This window comes from Candida pseudojiufengensis (genome assembly GCF_024610245.1).
Source record: "Candida pseudojiufengensis strain CBS 10847 chromosome Unknown scaffold49, whole genome shotgun sequence".
In the NCBI taxonomy this organism is placed as follows: domain Eukaryota; kingdom Fungi; phylum Ascomycota; class Pichiomycetes; order Serinales; family Debaryomycetaceae; genus Lodderomyces; species Lodderomyces pseudojiufengensis.
Window position 1 is genome coordinate 1 of NW_026261508.1, and position 1,791 is coordinate 1,791.

At 29.6% G+C, this 1,791-nt stretch overlaps 2 protein-coding genes across 2 annotated transcripts; both read left to right on the plus strand. All coding sequences in view use genetic code 12, as the record gives it.

Annotated features, from left to right (window-relative positions):
* Positions 1–32: 32 nt before the first annotated feature.
* Positions 33–266, plus strand: KGF55_000095 (uncharacterized protein; the record flags this gene model as incomplete). The annotated part of the gene is made up of 1 exon (XM_051761264.1): positions 33–266. One exon carries the CDS (start codon positions 33–35, stop codon positions 264–266), a length of 234 nt encoding a protein of 77 aa, XP_051617190.1.
* A 535-nt stretch (positions 267–801) lies between these two features.
* On the plus strand, positions 802–1,450 carry KGF55_000096 (uncharacterized protein; the record flags this gene model as incomplete). Its single annotated transcript, XM_051761275.1, has 2 exons — positions 802–824; positions 1,111–1,450. The coding sequence occupies 2 exons, from the start codon at positions 802–804 to the stop codon at positions 1,448–1,450; spliced, it is 363 nt and encodes a 120-aa protein (XP_051617191.1).
* Between the last annotated feature and the right edge of the window lie 341 nt (positions 1,451–1,791).

Below are 1,791 nucleotides of genomic sequence, written 5' to 3' on the forward strand. Positions count from 1 at the left end.
TCTTCAAACCTTTCTTCCAGCCGTAAAAATGCATGGAAGTCAATTTACCCATTGTGGATCTTGATGCAGTTGATTTAGAAGATCTTACAATTTCAAATACTACATTCCTCATTGAACTACATCCATTGAGAGAAGATATACTTGAAGAAATTAAAGAAGGTTATTCTCAAGATGAACAAGCTCGTGAAATTTATCACCATCTTTCAAATCAATTAGATCCACCGAATACAGAATTAAGAAATTTAATTATAGGAATGGTATTTTAGAGTATTTGATTTTAGAGCAGATCCAATTGAAAGAATATGGATTTCATCTAATTTGCATTATAAGGTAATCAACATCGATCATTCATCAAGATACAACATTAAATTCTGACATTGCAACATTTGTCAAGCTATAAAATTGAGAAATCATTTAAAGTTTGGATTACTTCGCCAATTATCAATACCTCATACTAGATGGTCACTGATTTCAATGAATTTGATTGGAGGAACTTCAGAAAAGGATGGTTATGATTTCATTTTAGCTGTTGTTGTTCGTTTTACTAAACGTACTCATTTTATTCCTACATCAATTCAATACCCTAATTAACAAGGTTGAACATTTGACTCAACTAAATGATAAGTTAAATGACGGAATCAAATAGCAAAAAGAATTCTTGTATGCTGCAAAGGAGGAATTACTCATTTGAATAAATATAAATATACATCACAAGTTGAAGAATTACAACAAGAAATTAAGAATTGAATAATAACTTGGATGATTGCAAATGACCTGAAACTTTTGATTTGACTAATATAAATGAAATTAAATTTGGAAGAAATGTGGAACATCTTGAACCTATTGATGATGAAGATGATAGTTCCTTTTGAAGACCAGAAACGTACAAGTCAGTTAATGCCAAACCATTCAATTTTACAGCTCAAGGTTGTGCTCAATTATCTTATCTATTAAAGAAATATTTAAACTTCACCGATTGCCAAATGAAATTATGCATGATAATGACGTTAGACTTGCAAGTCATTTTTGGCAAGATTTTTAAAGGTAACTTAAGATGGAATTACCTTTCACTTCAGTTTATCATCCACAATCTGATGGTTAAACAGAAAGAACTAATAGATCATTAATTGCATTATTACGTGCTTTTGGTAAGAAAAATGATCAAGATTGGTCATTGAAATTACCAATAGTTGAATATGCTTATAATGCTCATGTTCATAAAGTAATGAAGATGACACCGTTTGAAGCCGATTACATTCCAGAAGCACCTCATGTTGATTCAAAATTAAGACGAGATATTCCTATTAGACTGGTTCCAAATAATCCTGATTATACTGTTGATTCTGCAAGAATGCTCAAACTTCATAGAGCATTAATTTCTCATAATAAATTAGAATCACAATATAATCAACATAGGCAATCATTGATGCTACAAACACAAGATCTATAAATCGAAAATCTAATATATTTACAACTACTTTCAAAACAACTAAAGGATCCAATCTTTACTCCGGAACATATAGAGTAATAAAAGCAGACAAACAGACGAATTAATTAAGTTCAATTCGATAAAATTTGAACTAAAATTAAAGTAAATTTGATTGATTATGTAGAGTTTATTAATATTTCATTTCTCGTAAATTTAGAACCTGATAAGGGGTTTTCTTATAAGATCTAGTGAAATAGATCAAGACTTTCAAAATGATTCCGATCTCGATCTTATAGAGCACTACAATAATGAGAAGTTCTACTACAAAGTAATCATACAAAGTATCAATATTTCAGAAATGA